Source organism: Brienomyrus brachyistius, chromosome 5 (genome assembly GCF_023856365.1).
Source record: "Brienomyrus brachyistius isolate T26 chromosome 5, BBRACH_0.4, whole genome shotgun sequence".
In the NCBI taxonomy this organism is placed as follows: Eukaryota; Metazoa; Chordata; class Actinopteri; order Osteoglossiformes; family Mormyridae; genus Brienomyrus; species Brienomyrus brachyistius.
The window spans coordinates 38,037,828-38,057,096 of record NC_064537.1 but is presented as its reverse complement, the minus strand read 5'-3'; the positions used below and the strand labels follow the sequence as shown (position 1 = coordinate 38,057,096).

At 46.6% G+C, this 19,269-nt stretch overlaps 3 protein-coding genes across 4 annotated transcripts in view; 1 reads left to right on the top strand and 2 right to left on the bottom strand.

Annotated features, from left to right (window-relative positions):
- The window catches only part of LOC125741700 (carbonic anhydrase 4-like), a 250,869-nt gene that overhangs the window by 81,885 nt on the left and 149,715 nt on the right, over nt 1-19,269 (bottom strand). The window lies entirely within an intron of this gene.
- On the bottom strand, nt 7-8,200 carry si:ch211-195b15.7 (synembryn-A). The gene is made up of 15 exons (XM_049012954.1): nt 8,192-8,200; nt 5,567-5,667; nt 5,416-5,463; nt 4,777-4,794; nt 4,231-4,323; nt 3,231-3,459; nt 2,783-3,176; nt 2,526-2,661; nt 2,259-2,447; nt 2,019-2,113; nt 1,780-1,930; nt 1,462-1,557; nt 1,148-1,292; nt 522-810; nt 7-353 (listed from the first exon to the last, which is right to left on the bottom strand). The coding sequence occupies exons 2-15, from the start codon at nt 5,657-5,659 to the stop codon at nt 239-241; spliced, it is 2,091 nt and encodes a 696-aa protein (XP_048868911.1). The 5' UTR covers nt 5,660-5,667; nt 8,192-8,200; the 3' UTR covers nt 7-238.
- Nucleotides 12,019-18,069, top strand: LOC125743172 (keratin-associated protein 10-3-like). The gene is made up of 8 exons (XM_049015891.1): nt 12,019-12,046; nt 15,066-15,264; nt 15,347-15,417; nt 15,903-16,064; nt 16,471-16,574; nt 16,666-16,788; nt 17,459-17,620; nt 17,962-18,069. The coding sequence occupies exons 1-8, from the start codon at nt 12,019-12,021 to the stop codon at nt 18,067-18,069; spliced, it is 957 nt and encodes a 318-aa protein (XP_048871848.1).

Genomic DNA, 19,269 nt, shown 5'->3' with positions numbered 1-19,269 from the left:
CAAGAGTTTGCAGTGAAGTGGTGCAATTTAATCCTATTACCAGTCTTCTCTCATGCGTTAAACTTTTATAGTAATTAAGTTTTAGTTAGCTTTACTAGATAAGAGTAGAATCTTGGAATGGATCCATACTAACCCTAATCTCTTTCATAGTGCTTTCAGTGGATTTCTCCTTCCACTTCATGTATCTTTCTTTTTTTGAAACACTTCATGTAAAACATGTAGCCATGAGTCCATGCCCTTAACATGTGTCCCCCTCGCTGTCGTCCCCTGCTGAAGAATCATCCTTCAGCTGTTCACATAGCAGTGCCAGCCTCTCGTCCTCAGTCACGCTCACCGGCTCGATAATCTTGTCCCTTTGTGAGACCAGGCACAGAAGGTTAACGTGTGGTTATTTAGAAAGATACTTAGCCCTTCCGAACAACGACCAGCAGTACAGATCTTTGACTGTGTTGTGGCCACATATGACAGGTGGATGTACTAACGGCACCCAAATAAACACATGCGTGTGTGGATGGACTTACTGAGTCAACCTGTTAAACATGTGGAAGAGCTTGCGGGCCTCTTCCTCCATCTCCTCCTCAGTCATTCCCTCCATTGGGTCTGCCTGGTTGTCCTCCACCCGCCCAGTCACCAGGTTGATCCTCCCCTTGGCCTGCCTGTACTCGTCGGTCTCAGAGTCAGAGTCGCTGGAGTACCGCCCACTCGTCCCGCGTACCAAGACTCCCAACATTCCCCTGGCTCCCAGCAGGCCCCGGGCAGCCAGCAGGCCTGCCGCATTACCGTAGCCGGTGTACTTGACAAACCTGCTCACTAAGACAGATATGAGTGAATATGTCAGAGTGCTGCCGATGGAGACATAAAATTAGCAATGGTGTTTACTACCACTCACACCATGCATTTGTGTTGGGCCCCCTGTTGGCAGCAAACAGGTAGTACACTTAAATAAATGTTTCTTACTTGGGAAATGCAAGCTGCATGTTCTGCTAACCAGCCATCTAGCTACAATCTTCTGATTCTACGCACTAGCTGGTTATTTTGTTTTTGAAACATCTGGTGGGCCCTAGAAACAAATTTGCCCCCATATAAATTGACCAGTCATTGCAGCATTCTGCAGGGGAGGGCTTGTGGGGTCGGTACAGGTGAGTACCATTCTCCTTGCAGAGCACGAAGAGCAGCTCGGCAGCGCAGTGCTTGATGTCCGTGTCTACATGGGTCATCAGCCTGACCAGCCTGCTCTTCACAGAATCCCCCTGCTCCGGCCTAGTGGCTACATCTCGCAGGGGGGGCAGGATCTGCAAGACGACAGGTGTTCCACAGCTGCCACATGCACTCCAGCCATTGTGTATCACGCATAACCAATCCACTTCATGCATTCTTGCAGAGCGATTCAGACATTTGATGTACGGTCTAAGTCTATGCAGACGGGAGACGGCTGCAGATGGAGAAGGAAGAGAGGGTTACCTGTTTCCTGAGATAACGTCGTGTTTCTCTGTGGACCCGGCAGCTCTCAGTTAGAAGATTAAGTACCGGTGTCAGTCTCTCCTTTAATTTATCATTCTGAGAATAAACAAAGAATGGTGATGCAGTTATTGCAACACTTGCCTAGTGATACGATAAAATGGTGGGTTTTTACCAATCTGTGGTGACCAAATATGGTATTTCCCTCCTACTTCTGCAGATTCGCACCCTCCCTTCAAGGATTCTGCCTCCAACATGCCCTGCTCACTCACTCCCCTCCTTTCAGGCGATTCTGTCCCTTCTGCAGCCCTTGTCCCTTACCCTCTGCAGGCGTTGCTCCATAAAGAGAAGCAGGCTATGGACACATTCCATGTTAAAGCCCTCCCATTCCAGTGAGCCCTCAGACAGGGGTACAGACAGCAGCACATCCAGATACTCCAAGGGGAGGGCAGAGAGCAGGTTTACTGTGTGGCTGAGGGACGGAGACATGAGTAATGCTGAGAACCGAAAGAAAAAAAACAGGAAAAAGTCCAGCATTCGACAGTTTTTCTACATTTTACCTCTGCAGTTCCTCTGTCCTCTCCTCTGTCTCACAGGACAACAACATGCAGTGACGCAGAATAGCGGCAAGGTGGCGATAGAGGGTAGTGCCTTCCTGAAAAAAAAAAAAAGACCCAGAGATGTCAAAATAATCGCTGTCGAACTGAGAAATTGCAGAAAAATTGCTGGTACACGAAATTGCGTGTTCATCAGGCAGAACCATTTGGCGAATGTCCATTCAATAGAAAATTTGCTCTCACATGGTTGAGTGGCTGCCTGCGAATACAGCAACTGATGTTGAATAGGATCTTCAGAATCTCGATGGCACACTGGGACCGCTCCAAAGAGACTGGAGGTAATGTGGGGTCCAGCAGCACGTGATGATCACCTTTCCATTGCACCAACAAACACTGCTCCAGAGCAGTTGTTAGCAGGGACACACCCCCTGCCTGAGAAATAAAGCCATGAATGAAGGGGAGACAGAAGGAAATAAAAGAGGAAAACAGACGGATAAACGTCTCAATTACCTTTTGAAGCTGGGCTCTCAGCTCTGGCCTCAATGCCGTCAGGAGAAATATGAGGCGCAGTTCATAAAATTGTCCACAAGGAGGTGCTAGAGTGTGAATTCCTTGCACAAGCCTGTCTGATAAACCTGACAATAGACTGAGAGGGGCAGAAAGAAAAGGAAAGGAGGAGGAAAATAAAGGTTTTACTGTCACTTTCTTACATCCCACACAAAATATAAATCTCCTCCATTCCACACCTTCCCATTCAGCCTCCATACCCCAGTACGCTGGCTCTCTCCTGTGCCCAGTGGCTGTTGTAGACAATGTTGCATAGAGTCTTCATTGCCTCCTTCCTCCACACCTCGCCCTCCTCCATGTCCTCCTCATCGTCCCCCTTTGCCATGCGGTCCCTCTTTCCTCGGAGGAGACACCCGTGGGTGTTCCTTCTGGCGTGTGGGAGGTCATAGCTGTGGTCTGCCTCCATGGCATGAGCATCCACTGTTCCATATCCGACAGCGTGCCGCTCTCTGGCTTCCTGTACCTGATTCCTGTGGCTCACATCTGACCCAGCCGATTGGATCTCAGTGTTACCAGTTTCTAAACTGGTGCTGGGATCATCAGCATGGGAGATGAAGCCGTCAGCCTCAGCATCGGCAGTGCTGCCACCATCCACTTCTGCAACTGCAGCGCATTCTGTGTCAGCAGAATTGGCAGAGCGGCCACCACCGCCAATCTCACACCAGGGGTCTGTGTCGCTGCCCTCCGCTGCCGCCTCGGACTGGGGGAGGGCACTTATGCCGCCCAATTGGGCCAGTGTGAGCAGTGCACTATCGGCCAGCAAGGGGCCCAGGGCCTGCCTGTCCCTGGACAGAATGCGCAGGGTACGCAAGCACACCTTAAGGATCCGCGGCTGGCACTGGGACCTTACGAACTGGATCAGGGTGGCTGCCAATTTCTGGGGGGGGGGGGGGGGGGAGGAGGAGAGGCAGCCTATCAGATTCTGAGAATGACTGCCTACAGAGAATGGTTATAAAATGTAAAAAGTACTTTTCCAAAAAATTACACCATCATTGGGAGGGAATAGAGGATGTAATGCTTGCATAAAGCTGAAGGAACACGACTGATGCAGTAACAATTTTGAAAACATTTATATGTGTATGATTAAGTTCTCAAACTTTTATTGTTGAATCAAATTTAATGTCTTCCAAACTGTTCTGTACTTGCAATACTAACTTGTAACGCTAAGGAAAAGTGATTGGTAGAGAGATGGATGGATGGATGGATGGATGTAAAAGCAGAGGCTAAATAATGGTAAATGGTTCAATCAAACTGGTATATTGGTAATTTATTTAATTCGCTTCGACTGTAATCAACACTATGATACAATAAACCGCAAATTATTTTAACCGAAAGATCACTAGCTCTTAGTCTTTAAGTTAATCTAAGCAGAAAAATATAACACACACACATACACACAGTACTGTGCAAAAGTGTGTATGTGCAATGAAAGAAAATTATGTTTATATCATTATGTTCATCATCACAGATTTTTAGCAATGTGGTTAGCGTCGTGTCTTGTCCATTGGGAAAATTTTCTCTCAAAGCAAACATTTTGCTCTGCATGTATAATGAATGACTGGGCAACTGGTGCTGGAGTGGTGGTTGGAAGATGGATGGATGGATGGAATAAATGAGAAAACTGAGACAGAGAGCATGAGAGAAATACCTCTCTTAGAATGAGGTCTGGGTCCTCAGTGTCCTCCGCGTCAACGTCAGAATCAGATTCGGGGACATACTCTCTTATTTTATTGCGCCTGAACTGCGGAGAAAGAAAGTGTTTTGGGGCAGAGGAGAAAGTCAGTGATATTTACACTCAGAATGGACCGAAGAAACATTCGATGTCCACACAAAGCAATATAGCACTGCACTGCTAATTTAATACTAACATTCCTTTGATATTGTTTTAATGAAACTTCATTCATTACAACAATGTGTGCAATGTTTTATACACAACGTAATATATATGACTGCGTGGATCACCTTTCCAGTGAAATAAAAACGCAATCTCTGGTTAAGCTCATGCTGCAATAATTTGCACCACCAAACTCTATTGTAGTAGAATTGGCAATAAAATTGCATTAGAATCGAGCTGTGTTGTCATGACAACAACCGGTCACTATGGAAGACTGATAGAATGATGGAGTGTGCCACCATATAATGCTATTATCGTGCTATCATGAAACTGTTATGTTAATAGTGTGGTCGCGGTTACCTCCTCCAGTTCACGTTGCTGTTTAGTCCGTGAATTATTACAAGATGGACGACAGCGACCGGAAAAATAAAATACATTGAAATTTCGTGTGAAAAACAATTGTTAAGAAAGATGATATCTTATTAGATATATCAGACACAGTGTGACAGGACAGAGCCAGGGCAAAGTAAGTGAAGGTGGCTAAGGAAGCATTATGTTAATTGTTTAATTAATCCAAAGTCTAAACCCCTAACAGTAAGAATGGCGTATCAGGGGCAACTGATACAGCAGAGCCACTAATCTTGGAGGGGGATGGGAGGGGAGGCTTCATAAACTGTGTAGTGAACGTAGAATGTGCAGGGTGTCAGCAGCCATGCACAATGACTCAACGCTGCTGCTACTGAAGCTGAAATGCAAACCATTTCTGCATCTTAAAGTATCCCAATAACTATACACACACAAGCACAAATGTGGGTGTGCAGCCTGGTGTGTAATGCATTCGTCTATGTGTTTCTTAATGCAGATAAGGAGGAGTATCTCACATCGCTCCCCTAAGCATGTTTGGCTGCTGGCACTGCCAGTCTTCTGGGCTCTGCAGGATGGTGTAACAGTAAAGCAATACGTTCAGCTCAGTCGTGCTTTCTTTAATTTCGTCCTCACCTTCCTTTTCTCTCTCTCTTCTGCGTTGAAGAAAAAGCACAGGGAATACTGCCCAAAAAATAAATAAGATAGAATTGGAAAGAGAGAAAGAGTTCACTAGACATAGAAAGTGCTGGCAGATAATGCCGGTGCGGGCCTGAACCTCGTGTACCTCGTCGTTATATTTCTGGAGCTGCGCCAGGATGGCGTCCTGATCACCTTGCTTAATACTGTGAATAATCCTCTCCACGTCTTCCAGGTCCATGACAAACTCTACCGAGGCATAAGACCAATATTACGATTAAAACACATAAATCTATTTTAAATGATGCTGACTGTAACTTCACTGTCAGGCTGGGAATTTACCTAATTGCTATGCATGCAGATTTTTAAATATGTCTTTTTACAACATATGTTACAGAATGTACACGCTTTTACATTACGATTTTGACGATAAATTAAATTGGACCATATGCATAGAGTTACGCTGTGAAATCGAAGTGTTATGATCCTGTTTGGTATATTTTTCTGTTTCATTCATTCATTCATTTGCTCATTCATTCATTTGCTCATTGATCGATTTATTCTCCTCTTACCCCGTTCTTCCTCTTTTTTTGTGACTCGTATTTTTGTGAGTGATTATATCCCGCAGTTCAGTACTCTCTTACTTTCGCTGTTTCAGTTTATTATTCTTTTTTTGTGCCTAGGGTTTTATTTTTTGTGCTCGCAGGTACTGTTCTCTGCTCTTGCTGCTGTCCTGTGCCGAGTGCTGCGCTCTGGCCCGATCTAATCCTGAAGTGCTGTAATTTACGTTATGATTGACCTGCTCCAATCTAATCCTCCCCCCCCCAGCCCGCCTATTCTGTGTTCGCCTTAGTTTTTTTTCAGCATCTGCTGCTTAATACCCTTTAAGATCTCCCTCCCATTTTAAAATATAACTGTTGTAAAGTAACTATAACTAATATGTTAACATCGAATGAACTGTTGCTTTACCGTAAGATAAAGTAATGTAAATCTTTAAGCAGACGTTACTAGCAATTTAGAGATCATCTATACAAAAAACTACATTCCCCCCTCTAACAGATAGAAAATAGCTAACCACATTAAAGCCTCATGCCTATTTATTGAAAATTAAACAAAGGTCAACTGAATAAATAATAGCATTACAAGAAAAACAGCTTACGAGGAAACCCACCATGGGACACTCCAGTCACAAACGTATATACAACAAATATAAAACCATACATCTTTTTCCATTGTATTTTTTTGTTATTAGTACTATATTCTGTAATCAGTGCATGCTCCTTACCTCATTATATTCGTTTGTATGTGCTACATCGATGTGGTCTTGTGCTGCTTTACACAGTTTCTGTTGTCTCTGGCTCCCTCGTGTGGTAGAACTATAAACTAGGTGCCTCTAATGCTACGGTTTCAAATTCAGTACAATTTGTGTCGTTAATCACTCACTGACAATTGCCATAATTTTTTTTACATATTAAATTAAAAATGCAATTGCAGCCTTTTGTATACTACACCACTTAAATTTGGGACAAAGGAATCATGTCTGAATTATTGAATTTTGACCACGTGCATCAGTGATATACCATAAAGTCAGTGTATACAAAGCAATTTAGGACCATCCTTCTTCAACTATTTGCTTCATCATGCCTTAAAACGAGCACAAAAATGCAATAAAAAAGAGTTAACTATATTTCTTATTAAATATATAATATAAATATACCAAATTTGCGTTTCCTTCAAATTAAGCTAAAATAGGTAGTATTAAAAATTGTTTAATCATTACAAAATAAATCATTTAACACAGTTCTTCCATTTTTTTGCACCAAGAAATTTTCAAAAATAAGTCAAACTTGCAAAAATGATACTGATGTCAAAAGAATAATCCATCCAGGAGTTCCGCTAACCGTGACTTGACACCTGTGATATCCAAGGAGTCCCTAGACTAGGATTTTAAAAACTTGTGTCTAGTTAAATTTTAATGCCCATTAAAAGATGGATAAATTCTGGTACTCATTTATAATTCATGGCCTTTGTGTTTCAGCTCTTGTTGGAGCTAAAACGATAGAATCAGAGGCCTGTAAATATTCTCAATTTTGAGGTAAAGTAATGGGTAACATTGAAAATATTAAATATCCATGCACTGCTTCACTGGGAATGACAAGTTCATTATGAGGCATCTGCATGAAATGCTGAGTTCCTGGTGAACTGCTCCAGTCAGGAGTCACATCTCATTCTGACTTACACTGCATGCTGCACTGCACCCTTCACACCAGAACTGCAAATTCACTTCCATCATTTTCTCTTAATACTTTCATTCGTGGACTATTTAGCTGGTCTTTTTATTTCCATAACTTGTTATTGTTTTCATTTTTCCTCTCACTGTTAATTCTATAAAGGTCCAACGTTTCCATACCTGGTCAAGAGGATCGGCAATTATGCTTTTATCTTGTAAGTTAATCTCCGGTTGTTGGACTGCAAACCTCAGGCATATATAGATAAATATGTAAGTTGTGATAGAAAGACAGAGGATGTTTTATGCTTTAGTTCCTATAAAGAGAATAAATGCTCACAAAAATGTCTAAATGGATTAGTGTTTATGTCATTCTCCTGTTTGAGGACGTGTCATTTTCCACTGCCTTGTCATTAATGTGACGCCCGCTCCGTCCACTCCTCGTGTGTGCCACGCCCCCTGATTACCCACGTGTGCTTCCCTGATCGTCTCCAGCTTTGTCCATTTACTTTGCTTGGTCCTGTCTTATTTAAGTCCTGGTCTTACCTGTTTGCCTTGTCTGTCATTGATGTTAGTCTGCGTCTAATGTTCCCGGCTCCCCGAAGCCCGATTAAACCCTCGTTTACCCCGATTCCTGCTTGCCTGTCTATTTTTGGATCGCTCGCGCTCCCTGAGCGATCTTCAATCCAGCCCGTCCTGCACTTCGCGTGACAATTAACTCTTTCATTTGTAGCTAAACATTATTTCACTTATGTAGCAGGTGAATCTAATATTAATCATTTTCATGCCAGGACCTGCTTCATGTATGCAAATGGTTTTATAATAAAATCATCAAGATATGTTATTGCTCCACGAGGATTCACAGGAATCAGCCTATTTCTTAGTTATTTTGTTATTTTTTCCCTTCAGTTCCCAAATCTAACCTAGGGCCTAGTTTTCAAGTCAAGGAAAACTCCTAATCTGATGAAAGAGTCTTTAATTAAACTGAACTTTTTTCTCCCATGATTTGCTCCTACTATTCTGTAACCAAAGATTGCACAGCTCCACCAGAAGGGTCTCCCACAGGGTATGGTGGGCTGAGAAAACTCTTGGGCTAATGAAGTCTTAAGAAGCCTAGGTGATGCGTCAGTGCAGCAGTGGCTGTAGAATCCATTATGGTGGTTTCCCCCTTTAACATCTTGCCACTTTACCTTAAATCCTGAGCTTTTTTTTTTTAGATATGTGGCAGCAAAAATTAAATGCAGCTGTAGCAGTACTTTATTTATGATTTTTTTGGCATTTTGATTGCAGTCACAGATAAAAAAAAAATAAACATGAAAATAATAAAAATATAAAAATAAGCACATAAAAATGTAAAAACTGTTATTAGTCTAAATAATGTGTTTTTATCACATTATAGGGACATTTGGTTCCCACAATGTAGTATATACAAAGCCCACACATACATGTGGCCGTGTGTGTGTGTGTGTGTGTGTGTGTGTGTGTGTGTGTGTCTGTCTGTCTGTCTGTCTTTCTGTGTATGTCATAGAGAGCGTTATGGGGTGAAAAGTACCCAGGGTCAGCTAGCATCCATCACCTTTGGAGCAGTTGGGCATTATAGGCCTTGATGTAGGACCCAACATTGATATGATTACTCTGCTAGCTATGGGATGAAGTGAAGCCCACAACCGTGCCAAAGCTGTTGTGTTACATTCTCTCACCTCCTATCATCTGTTAGCTGCTAACCAAACATCTCTATTTCTGCCTGGTCCCTTCTGAACTCACATCTTCAGAGAGCTTTACCGAAAAACTGAGTGAAAGTGCACCTGAAAAACTGAAAGCTCCCTCTGCACAAGTCGCACCCCTTCGTCGTGTTCACACTTTCCCTGTAGGCCTCCCCAAGCCCGAAAATCCATGCCAGCATCTCAGCCTACTGACAGCAGCTGTAAGACCCTCAAGCCTTCTGCCATATCTTACAATAGCCCAGCCCAAACCCAGAGCGACACCCTCTAAGGGAATGCCTCATTTGTCTCCGCCCCCCTCTTTATGCCCTTTACCTCCAAGCCCCTCTCGTTCCCTGTCCCTCCACTTCCCTAGCAGATCTGCCTGCTTTTTTTTTTACAGCGCCCCCCCCTCCACCTCCCCACAATCTACTTTCCTGCCCTTGTCCTGGATTCCTCAGCACTGAACGGCCTCCATTTTGGGAGAGGCGCTGCCATGTCAGCCTCTCCTTGGCATTGTCATATCCTGTCTTCTTTCCACCAGACAAAAAATAAATAAATTCATGGCAAGTCTTGTGCAGAATAAGCATAAATTAGTAACATTTCAATACAACTAATTCAAAAATACGAAAGTGCCGCAAAATTATATAAGAGACAAAATATATGATAGGGTGAGCTGAATTCATCATTTCATTTTAGTCTTACATTGTTATTCGCTAGACATAAACCGTAAAAAATCCAGCTGTGTGAAAAACCTGGTGCTATAGGAAACACTCTAACACTTTATTTGATATTTGCATAAAGTCTTAAGAATAGAGAAATATTTATGGCAACAATTATATATATATATATATATATATATATATATATATATATATATATATATATATGTGTGAGACCCCTTATATTTTCTAATCAGAATTATGGGCATAAAGCACAGCATAGTTTAGAACAGATCTTTCAGAATTAAACAGCAATGTAAATCATATATTTAGGTGGGTTTAAAAATATGTGCATCATTCCTACTGCTAAACAGCTAATATTAGATAAGCATTTGTATACGCAATTCCTTTTTCTCTTGTGTTCTTGTTCCTGTCATAACTCTGATAACATTAATAAGCATATTACACAATTATACACACATAAAGAAATGCTACATAGCTAAGAAACTATAGTTATTTTACTACACAAGTTTTAATTGCACATAACTACAGTGGTTTAATTATCAACAAAAATCAATGTTGTTTTGTGAAAAACACGGTATAATAATAATATGTGAGAATAAAAAGTAAATTGAGCACTGTGTGAGCTGAATGTGAGGCTGTATAGCATGGGGGGAGGGTATGACTTGTTCTCCATTTTGTGATTATAGTTCTGTGCCGTATCATACAAAATGGGATATTTCTTTGAACTGTGCTTTTACTGCCTTTATATGAAGATCTCCAGACTGAAATGTTTTACGAAGCATTGATACGAGCATGTTGTCTCATTAAACAGCATTTAGTTATCCTTATGTATCCTTTGTTTTTGTCTTACAATTGTAACAACATTGTGGTAGTACCATGTGTGTTTATGAGGGCGGGGGGTCAGGCTAATCTGGTCCCCAGCAATGCTGAAATCAAACCAACCCCTTGTCTTATGTTTGTCGAATAATTATATTATTATACATTCCAAGTACAATATAAGCACAGTTTCCTAAAGACTAAGGAGACAGTCCTGAGGGGTAGCATGTACACAATATCACGCTGGGCTGTTGTTTTTTTCTGACATTCACAGAATCCCGTTCGAGTGCAGTCCAAAGCCACATCTCACCGAAGGAAATTGTCCCCAATAACAGGGAAGCCTTTGGGAGGTGGAAAAAAGGAACGGATTCCCTCATTGTCCGGATATCCAATGCTTTGACAAAACTTCTTCCAGACAGTTCCCTGTGGAAACCGGTGGGACAACTAGAAATAACACGAATGAACAGTCAGAATTTCAAGTGAAGCATCATCCTTTGTCTTAAGATCAAAGCGGGGTCATAAATCAAAAGAACTGCGAGAAAATTACACCAGATGTCACCGTAAAACTCTCCTCCTGACAGCAGCCTAAGAGTGTCCAACTTAAGCACCGCACTTCGGTGTGCTGGACCTGCATTCGGCTGCCAGACCCATCAGTCTCTGCAGGGGAGAGTCAGTACACAGGTGATCAGACCTACTTCCTGACAGGATACTCAGACTTGTACCCAGCGGGCAAACAAAAAAAATAACCTTTACACTTGTTGGCATTAAGCGGTGATGACAAAAAACAGGATGTCTGGTTCAGGAGCGATTGGAAAAATATGTTTGGGGCAAGAGAATGCAGAGAGGCACTGACTCTTAAGAGGGTTACTGTGTATTATGTATCAGGTATACACAGTCTCATTAACCTGAAAAGGTCATTTATAATAATAACAACAGCAGCAGCAGCAATAACAACAATAAAGCAGTACAGTAAGATAGATTAATTTTTATTATCACTAATTGGACACTGTAACAAAGAACTTCTGCATTCCGAATTTCCTTTACACAGATGATGCAAAAAAGTGGAAAAAAACAAGACAATGACATTAATCAAAGCACATTTTGAAAAAAGCATATTAAAATTATTAGAAAGTCATGAACCTATTTTTGTTTTTTTTAATAAAAATTGATAATGATCGAGGAGTATAAACCAGTAAGTGGTAAAAACTACTTTATATACTATGGGATTAAACTCATTAATGTTTTTTTGTAATTACAGTAGGGTACAATCGCTGAAGTGTCTATGGTGTTGCATACATCTCCAAGTTTTGGCTTATCTTTGAATAATGTCAATTAGTTTAGTCTCTGGACCTTGAGAAATATTGAGGTAGAAGCTGTAAAATGAGGTGGATGCACGGGACTAGTGAGCTGCTTCAGCGGGGGGTGAGATCCACTAGCATGGCTCATGCATCTCTGATCGAGACCAGCTGCAATTTTAATGCAACATCCACTCTACCTTTCACTCAAAATCAATGTGGGGTCATACTACGTGACCTAAAATATTGTCTATAAATTACTTAAAATAATTTCTTGTTCTACCCCCCGCGACCCAGTAGGATAAGCGGTTTGGAAAATGGATGGATGGATGGAATTTCTTTGCCCTATAAACAATAACAGGCACTTAATACAAATGCATGAACGGATTATTACAATGTATCAGTGAGAACGAAGGAAAATATACATTTTCTGCTATCTTCTACTTGGAAAAGAGTGAAAACACCAAGCACAATCTTTCAAGATCGTTACAAGGATGATGATGGCATTACTTTATTGTCAGACAGGTCCATCTGCAACATCACAGAAGACACAAATCTGGACAAAGAGACAAAGATTCATTTAACAAAGCATTCTTATCACTAAAGGTACTATTAGACAAACATTCTTTTGGATTAAATTCCATATATAATTTTAGCATTGACCGACACAAAAAAGACTGTTTCAGTCTCACCCAATTAAACTCTACTAAACTCTACTAAATCAGGATCCCATCTCCAGGTTGATATTTGTTATGTGTGTTTTATCCAGTTTACAATGGGGCTTTAGGTCCATGCACCTTGCTTTTTGGCAGACGTTTTGCCTGCTGTAGACACTTGATTGTGTGCATGTATTTCTAAGCATAGTGAGTCAAAGTGCTGCTGACGGACAAACACCTCCAGATGTTTCTTGCAGGAAAAGTGCACAATGGACTCAGGGAGGAAACTAAAAGGGTAAGAAAGATGGGAACCGGGCCATGGTGAGAAAAGAAAACAGCCCAACAATCTTGTTTCTCCCTGGTCTTTTGGAAGGGTGTTGGGTAATATGAAGTATAATGTTTTCCTGCACTGTCCAAATTTTAGTATAACCAGATCTAGCATCTTAACATGCTTAGGAGCAAACCAACTTTCTGTCAGACTGCAGTTTTTGGTGATGGGTTCTTAGAAACAGAGCCCTAATTCAGCACACACGACTCCAGACACAAAGAGTGTCTATGTCATTCACAGGTACAAGTGGCTGAAAGAAAAACAGCAACAGAGTGACGGTCACTGAGGGAGCAGATTGTGATGTTCACAGCAGGCCAGTGAGCAAGATGGAGTTATTTTTGGCCGATGTTTCCTGCAGGTGATGGAAATGAAACAATCCCTCCCGGACAAAAAAAATGCAGAAAGGCAGGCGGCGAGAAGAATGATGACAGAGGTTGAGCGACGTCATTTAAGAAAGCAAACCTGATACAGAGCTTAAGGGTTTGAAAACAAATCCAGAAACATCCTTTAGAATTTCAGGGGTACAATACAGCAAGACGAGGAGAAGTTTAAAATTGAATTGATAATTAAATACTAGCAATGTATTGGGTCATTGATAGTAATAGTTGAGTCAAAGAACAAGGAGGAGCGGAGGAAGAAGCCATTCTTAGACATAGAGCCCCCCTCCCACCTTCAGTTCATCTTATAAAAGGACTGAGAGAGAAGGAGTGAAGCGGGAAACAGACAGAGCCAGAGAGAAAGGGAATCAAAAGACAAACTTAACACAGCAAAGTTAGAACAATTATTTTTTATTAAAGGGTAAGTTCACAATTTCACCATTATACAAAAAAACTATTTATGCTAAATGTTATATATACCAATCTGATATCACTTAATTTTAATTATATGTTTATTTGCATGCATGACTATGTATACCGTTGTTCAGTCAATCATTAATTATTAACTATTTAGTAATTATTTACTATTAAATTTAATTATACTGGAACTTCATATTACATCGATATTTTTGTTAGCAGGTCGACAGGTCTGATAACTGTAGCCAACTAGTAACAAACCAATTAGCTGCCGAGCTGAGTGCTGGCTCTCTCCTCTGCTGTCCCTCCCCTGTGTTGCCCTGTGAGCTGGCTCTCTCCTCTGCTATCCCTCCCCTGTGTCGCCCCGTGAGCTGGCTCTCTCCTCTGCTGTCCCTCCCCTGTGTCGCCCCATGAGCTGAGTGCTGGCTCTCCCCTCTGCTGTCCCTCCCCTGTGTCGCCCCGTGAGCTGTGTGCTGGCTCTCCCCTCTGCTGTCCCTCCCTTGTGTCGCGCCGTGAGCTGGCTCTCCCCTCTGCTGTCCCTCCCCGGTGTTGCCCCGTGAGCTGAGTGCTGGTTCTCCCCTCTGCTGTCCCTCCCCTGTCTCGCCCCGTGAACTGTGTGCTGGCTCTCCCCTCTGCAGTCCCTCCCCTGTGTCGCCCCGTGAGCTGTGTGCTGGCTCTCCCCTCTGCTGTCCCTCCCCTGTGTCGCCCCGTGAGCTGAGTGCTGGCTCTCTCCTCTGCTGTCCCTCCCCTGTGTCGCCCCGTGAGCTGAGTGCTGGCTCTCTCCTCTGCTGTCCCTCCCCTGTGTCGCCCCGTGAGCTGAGTGCTGGCTCTCCCCTCTGCTGTCCCTCCCCTGTGTCGCCCCGTGAGCTGGCTCTCCCCACTGCTGTCCCTCCACTGTGTCGCCCCGTGAGCTGTGTGCTGGCTCTCCCCTCTGCTGTCCCTCCCCTTTGTCGCCCCGTGAGCTGTGTATTGGCTCTCTCCTCTGCTGTCCCTCTCCAGTGGCGCCCCGTGAGCTGAGTGCTGGCTCTCCCCTCTGCTGTCCCTCCCCTGTGTCGCCCCATGAGCTGGCTCTCCCCTCTGCTGTCCCTCCCCGGTGTCGCCCCGTGAGCTGTGTGCTGGCTCTCCCCTCTGCTGTCCCTCTCCAGTGGCGCCCCGTGAGCTGAGTGCTGGCTCTCCCCTCTGCTGTCCCTCCCCTGTGTCGCCCCGTGAGCTGGCTCTCCCCTCTGCTGTCCCTCCCCTGTGTCGCCCCGTGAGCTGTGTGCTGGCTCTCCCCTCTGCTGTCCCTCCCTTGTGTCGCGCCGTGAGCTGGCTCTCCCCTCTGCTGTCCCTCCCCGGTGTTGCCCCGTGAGCTGAGTGCTGGTTCTCCCCTCTGCTGTCCCTCCCCTGTCTCGCCCCGTGAACTGTGTGCTGGCTCTCCCCTCTGCAGTCCCTCCCCTGTATCGCCCCGTGAGCTGTGTGCTGGCTCTCCCCTCTGCTGTCCCTCCCCTGTGTCGCCCCGTGAGCTGAGTGCTGGCTCTGTCCTCTGCTGTCCCTCCCCTGTGTCGCCCCGTGAGCTGAGTGCTGGCTCTCTCCTCTGCTGTCCCTCCCCTGTGTCGCCCCGTGAGCTGTGTGCTGGCTCTCCCCTCTGCTGTCCCTCCCCTGTGTCGCCCCGTGAGCTGGCTCTCCCCACTGCTGTCCCTCCACTGTGTCGCCCCGTGAGCTGAGTGCTGGCTCTCCCCTCTGCTGTCCCTCCCCTTTGTCGCCCCGTGAGCTGTGTACTGGCTCTCTCCTCTGATGTCCCTCTCCAGTGGCGCCCCGTGAGCTGAGTGCTGGCTCTCCCCTCTGCTGTCCCTCCCGTGTCGCCCCGTGAGCTGGCTCTCCCCTCTGCTGTCCCTCCCCGGTGTCGCCCCGTGAGCTGTGTGCTGGCTATCCCCTCTGCTGTCCCTCCCCTTTGTCGCCCCGTGAGCTGTGTACTGGCTCTCCCCTCTGCTGTCCCTCTCCAGTGTCGCCCCGTGAGCTGAGTGCTGGCTCTCCCCTCTGCTGTCCCTCCCCTGTGTCGCCCCGTGAGCTGGCTCTCCCCTCTGCTGTCCCTCCCTTGTGTCGCCCTGTGAGCTGTGTGCTGGCTCTCCCCTCTGCTGTCCCTCCCCTGTGTTGCCCCGTGAGCTGTGTGCTGTCCCTCCCCTGTGTCGCCCCGTGAGCTGTGTGCTGGCTCTCCCCTCTGCTGTCCCTCCCCTGTGTCACCCTGTGAGCTGGCTCTCCCCTCTGCTGTCCCTCCCCGGTGTCGCCCCGTGAGCTGAGTGCTGGCTCTCCCCTCTGCTGTCCCTCCCCTGTGTCGCCCGGTGAGCTGGCTCTCCCCTCTGCTGTCCCTCCCCGGTGTCGCCCCGTGAGCTGAGTGCTGGCTCTCCCCTCTGCTGTCCCTCCCCTGTGTCGCCCCGTGAGCTGAGTGCTGGCTCTCTCCTCTGCTGTCCCTCCCCTGTGTCGCCCCGTGAGCTGTGTGCTGGCTCTCCCCTCTGCTGTCCCTCCCCTGTGTCGGCCCATGAGCTGGCTCTCCCCTCTGCTGTCCCTCTCCAGTGTCGCCCCGTGAGCTGAGTGCTGGCTCTCCCCTCTGCTGTCCCTCCCCTGTGTCGCCCCGTGAGCTGGCTCTCCCCTCTGCTGTCCCTCCCTTGTGTCGCCCTGTGAGCTGTGTGCTGGCTCTCCCCTCTGCTGTCCCTCCCCTGTGTTGCCCCGTGAGCTGTGTGCTGTCCCTCCCCTGTGTTGCCCCGTGAGCTGTGTGCTGTCCCTCCCCTGTGTCGCCCCGTGAGCTGTGTGCTGGCTCTCCCCTCTGCTGTCCCTCCCGTGTCGCCCTGTGAGCTGGCTCTCCCCTCTGCTGTCCCTCCCCGGTGTCGCCCCGTGAGCTGAGTGCTGGCTCTCCCCTCTGCTGTCCCTCCCCTGTGTCGCCCCGTGAGCTGGCTCTCCCCTCTGCTGTCCCTCCCCGGTGTCGCCCCGTGAGCTGAGTGCTGGCTCTCCCCTCTGCTGTCCCTCCCCTGTGTCGCCCCGTGAGCTGAGTGCTGGCTCTCTCCTCTGCTGTCCCTCCCCTGTGTCGCCCCGTGAGCTGTGTGCTGGCTCTCCCCTCTGCTGTCCCTCCCCTGTGTCGGCCCATGAGCTGGCTCTCCCCTCTGCTGTCCCTCTCCAGTGTCGCCCCGTGAGCTGAGTGCTGGCTCTCCCCTCTGCTGTCCCTCCCCTGTGTTGCCCCGTGAGCTGTGTGCTGGCTCTCCCCTCTGCTGTCCCTCCCCTGTGTCGCCCCGTGAGCTGGCTCTCCCCTCTGCTGTCCCTCCCCGGTGTCGCCCCGTGAGCTGAGTGCTGGCTCTCCCCTCTGCTGTCCCTCCCCTGTGTCGCCCCGTGAGCTGGCTCTCCCCTCTGCTGTCCCTCCCCTGTGTCGCCCCGTGAGCTGAGTGCTGGCTCTCTCCTCTGCTGTCCCTCCCCTGTGTCGCCCCGTGAGCCGTGTGCTGGCTCTCCCCTCTGCTGTCCCTCCCCTGTGTCGCCCCATGAGCTGGCTCTCCCCTCTGCTGTCCCTCCCCAGTGTCGCCCCGTGAGCTGTGTGCTGGCTCTCCCCACTGCTGTCCCTCCAGTGTGTCGCTCCGTGAGCTGTGTGCTGGCTCTCCCCTCTGCTGTCCCTCCCCTTTGTCGCCCCGTGAGCTGTGTACTGGCTCTCCCCTCTGCTGTCCCTCTCCAGTGTCGCCCCGTGAGCTGTGTGCTGACTCTCCCCACTGCTGTCCCTCCCTTTTGTCGCCCCGTGAGCTGTATACTGGCTCTCCCCTCTGCTGTCCCTCCCCTTTGTCGCCCCGTGAGCTGTGTACTGGCTCTCCCCTCTGCTGTCCCTCGCCATTGTCGCCCCTTGAGCTGTGTGCTGGCTCTCCCCAATGCTGTCCCTCCCCTTTGTCGCCCCGTGAGCTGTGTGCTGGCTCTCCCCTCTACTGTCCCTCCCCTTTGTCGTCCCGTGAGCTGTGTGCTGGCTCTCCCCTCTGCTATCCCTCCCCTGTGTCGCCCCGTGAGCTGGCTCTCCCCTCTGCTGTCCCTTCCCAGTGTCGCCCCGTGAGCTGTGTGCTGGCTCTCCCCTCTGCTATCCCTCCCCTGTGTCGCCCCGTGAGCTGGCTCTCCCCTCTGCTGTCCCTTCCCAGTGTCGCCCCGTGAGCTGTGTGCTGGCTCTCCCCTCTGCTGTCCCTCCCCTTTGTCACCCCGTGAGCTGTGTGCTGGCTCTCCCCACTGCTGTCCCTCCCCTTTGTCACACCGTGAGCTGTGTGCTGGCTCTCCCCTCTTCTGTCCCTTCCCTTTGTCGCCCTGTGAGCTGTGTGCTGCCCCTCACCTGTGCCCTCTCATCAGTATGCACACCACAGGCGTGGCGCTGCTCTTCCTGCTGAGCCTCAGGTTACCACTCCTGACAGCCTCACCTCACAGCCCCACCCCTCACAGGTATGCCAAACCGAATGAGTGTGTGTATGTGAATAATGCACACACACTCACTCACACAAACGCACATACATACACACACATTCATACACACACACTCACACAAAGAGGCCTGTACTCTGGGGACTGTCCATTAATTTATATGGTCAAAACCTTTATCCCAAAAATGACAACCTTAACCTTAATGACAAGTCTTTTAGCATTTTTAGTTTTTTGATTACACTTTTTATAAAATTGAATTTACCCTTGTGAGGACCGAAAAAATGGTCCCCACAACGTCAATATAACAAGTTTGTATTACATCGTGGGGACATTTGGTACCCACAATGTAATGTGCACCTGGATGACACACTTAGACACACTCACACACACACAGATACTCTCACATACACAAACACACACACACACCCTTACTCACACACTCACATGCATATACACTCACTCTCACACACAAAATTATACTAGCCCTGTTGCACAAAAAAAAATTCCACACTTCCAATTTTGCTGTTTAACACAAACAACAATACAAACTTTTAGACAAAGATTTAAGTATAAATATATAACAATGATATTAAAAAATAATGATACTGTTTCTTATCCAGTGTTGTATCCAGCAACACATCACAGACATTCTTGCCTTTACTGGAGATATTAACCATCAAGAAGGAAGAGAAAATTTTGAAAAGAGACATCCAGCAAATGGGACTACAGGTCGCTGTGCAACAAACCAACAGGTGCTTCATACAGACTTACAAAACAAAGTCAGCACTTACTGACCTTGTATTATGCTTGCAGGGTTCATTCTAGGGTTGTGAAAGGCCTATCTGGGCAGTACATGTGAATTACTGAATGCTTTTGTTACTTCCATGAATTCTTGGTAAACAATGTATGTTGCTTTGGGTTTTATCCTGAGCTGTTGTCCTG